Source organism: Mandrillus leucophaeus, unplaced genomic scaffold (assembly GCF_000951045.1).
Source record: "Mandrillus leucophaeus isolate KB7577 unplaced genomic scaffold, Mleu.le_1.0 Scaffold78, whole genome shotgun sequence".
NCBI lineage: Eukaryota > Metazoa > Chordata > Mammalia > Primates > Cercopithecidae > Mandrillus > Mandrillus leucophaeus.
In genome coordinates, this window is record NW_012108474.1 from 2,625,438 (window position 1) to 2,628,576 (window position 3,139).

Below are 3,139 nucleotides of genomic sequence, written 5' to 3' on the forward strand. Positions count from 1 at the left end.
AAAAAAAAAAAAATGAAAGCTCAAAGAGGCTCAGGTCATTGAGTTAGATCCCAGCATCGGTCAGATATGTGTGTGATGCCAGCGCTGCTGGATGTTCCAACCCTCTTGTCCCCCGAGCTTTGGGTTTCCTCGGCCCACTGCCCTGTGGCTCCCATCACCTGTGGCTGTGCCATGCAGCTGAGCTTCCCTCGCCCGGGGCCGTGCCCAGCTACCCAGTCCACACTCAGCACTGTCTGCGGATGCTGCTGGCTTCAGCGGTCCCAATAGCCTACCAACCGTCCCAGGTGGAGCCTTGCTGTTGGCGGCACTTGTGTCTGGGTGCTCTCGAAGGTTACTGATTCAGAAAGAACAGGCTGGACAAGGCAAACACTCACCTTTCGCCTCAAATTTCCCGATGAGCTGGGCTCCCATTGCCATGGCGACGTTGGACAGGAGGCAGGAGCAGAGCTTCTGGCTCAGAGTCATCCAGTTGTACCGAGGGGCCACGAAGAAGTAGGGGATGTAGGTGAAGAAGTAGAGAAAACCGCCGAAGGCTGCTGCCATGTTGGCTGCAGGTGTTGGAAGACCCAGGGGGCATGAGCGTCAGTGCCCTCAGAAGGGGCTTGGGCTCCCAGGGGTACAGGGAAGCCCCTCCTCCTGGGACCGAGCCACCCAACCTGCTCCCGGCACCTGCCGTCCACACGAGACACAAGCCCCGGCACGGGTGGGGACATCAGGCGTGGCCAACAGCCTCTTCTCCAAGTGGTGCCCCCATCCCAGGGACCCCCACACCAACAGCTCCAGCCCCTCCTCTGCCTCCCATCCAGCTGCCTCCCTGACACCGCACACCTGACGTGGCTGATCCCAAGCCCCTGATTCCTGCCTAAGCCCCATTTCTGCCTGGGCTGCCGGATCTCTCTCTTTCGTTCATTCATTCATTCGTCAGATACGCACTGAGCACCCACTCTTTTCCAGGCACGAGGGAGGCAGCCCCACATAAAACAGAGAAAACCCCTCCCCTCCCATGCCTGGAATCTAGCGGGGAGACAGAGAGCAAGGTGTGCTGGATGGAGACACATGCTGGTTGCAGCAAGGAGGTGCAGGATGGGAGAAGAGGCTCCCGACGGCCGGAAAGGCTTCGAGGAGGTGACGTGTGAGAAGGACCCGGAAGAGGTGAGTGAGTGGATTACTGAGAGCGGAGAGATGGGCATGCTTTCTGTCCATGCCAGCAGTGCTCAAACTCTTTGGTTTTCTTTTTTTTTTTTCCTTTTGAGATTGAATTTCCCTCTGTCACCTAGGCTGGAGTACAGTGGGGCTCACCGCAGCCTCTACCTAATGGGCCCAAGGTCCTCCCACCTCCAGCTAGGGAGAGTAGCTGGGACTAACAGGCATGCAGTACCATGCCTAGCTAATTTTTAAATTTTTGTTTATAGAGATGGCTCTCCCTATTTTGTCAGGGCTAGTCTAATACTCCTAGGCTCAAGGGATCCTCCCGCCTCGGCCTTCCAAAGTGTTGGGATTACACGTCTGAGCCACCGTGCCTGGCCATCAAAATCTTTGGTCTTAAGACCTTTTTTTATCCTTAAAAATTATTAAGGAGGCTGGGCGCAGTGGTTCATGCCTGTAATCCCAGCACTTTGGGAGGCTGAGGCTGGTGGATCACGAGGTCAGGAGATCGAGACCATCCTGGCAAACACGGTGAAACCCCGTCTCTACTGAAAATACAAAAAAATTAGCCAGGCGTGGTGGCAGGCGCCTGTAGTCCCAGCTTCTAGGGAGGCTGAGGCAGGAGAATGGCGTTAACCGGGGAGGCGGCGGAGCTTGCAAAGACCGGAGATCGCACCACTGCACTCCAGCCTGGGCGACAAAGCGAGACTCCAGCCTAGGTGACAGAGTGAGACTCTGTCAGAAAAAAAAAAAAAAGAAGAAGAAGAAGAAAGGGGGTTGTTATAGTTAAAAAGAAAAAGAAATTAAGAAGCCAGGCATGGTGGCTCATGCCTATAATCCCAGCACTCTGGGAGACGGAGGTGAGAGGATCACTTGAGGTCAGGAGTTTGAGACCAGCCTGGACAACATGGCAAAACCCAGTTTCTACTAAAAATACAAAAATTAGCCAGGCATGGTGGCAGGAGCCTGTAATCCCAGCTATTTGGGAGGCTGAGGCAGGAGAATCGCTTGAACCCGGGAGGCGGAGGTTGCAGTGAGCCAATTGTGCCACTATACTCAGCCTGGGCAACAGAGCGACACTCCGTCTCAAAACAAAAAGAAAAAAAAAAAGTACTTAAGAGATGTGAAAGACTGAGAGATACCTCCTCACACCCATTAGGATGGTGACTATAAAAAACAATCAATCAGAAAACAACAGGTGTTCAGGAGGATGCAGGAGACTGGCAACCTGTGCGCTGCTGGTGGGAATACGCAGAGGTACAGACACTGCGGGAAAGACAGTCTGGCAGTTTCTCAAAAGTTAAACACGGAATTGCCATAGGATTCAGCAACTTCACTTCTGGGTGTACACCCAAAGAATTAAAAGCAGGGACCCGTGTCCAGCACAGCACACTCATAACAGCCACAAAGTAGGGGCACCCAAGAGTCCGTCGACAGATGAACAAGTAAACAAAATGTGGCCCATCTACACTATGGAATATCATCTAGTCTTGAACAGGAGGGGAATTCAGGCTTCAACACAGAGGAACCTTGGGGATGCTATGCTCAGTGAAATAAGCCAGGCACAGCATATAAACACTGTACGATTCCTCTTACATGAAGTCCCTAGAGTCATCAAACTCATAGGGACAGGAAGTAGGAGGCTGGTTTCCAAGGAATGGGGGCGGGGGAGTCAGTGTTTCACAGGGACTGAGTTTCAGTCCGGAAACATGAAAACTATTCTGAAGGTGGACATGGGGGTGGCTGCACAACGACGTGAATACTTAAATCGGCCACAGTGGTAATTTTTTCTTTTTTTTTGAGACCAAGTTTTGCTCTTGTCGCCCAGGCTGGAGTGCAGTGGCGTGATCTTGACTCACCACAACCTCTGCCTCCCGGGTTCAAGCGATTCTCCTGCCTCAGCCTCCCGAGTAGCTGGGATTACAGGCATGGGGCACCATGCCCGGCTAATATTGTATTTTCAGTAGAGACTGGGTTTCTCTATGTTGGTCAG

The 3,139-nt window shown here is 52.8% G+C and overlaps 1 protein-coding gene across 2 annotated transcripts in view; it reads right to left on the minus strand.

The window, feature by feature from the left end:
- Positions 1-3,139, minus strand: part of ABCA3 (ATP-binding cassette, sub-family A (ABC1), member 3) — a 57,753-nt gene that overhangs the window by 30,389 nt on the left and 24,225 nt on the right. Inside the window, exon 10 of one of the 2 annotated variants that reach the window (XM_011966998.1) lies at positions 375-548. The exons of the other annotated variant lie outside the window; for it this stretch is intronic. Coding sequence (XP_011822388.1) covers positions 375-548 — 174 coding nt within the window. The remainder of the gene's footprint in view (positions 1-374; positions 549-3,139) is intronic. 2 annotated transcript variants of the gene reach the window in all.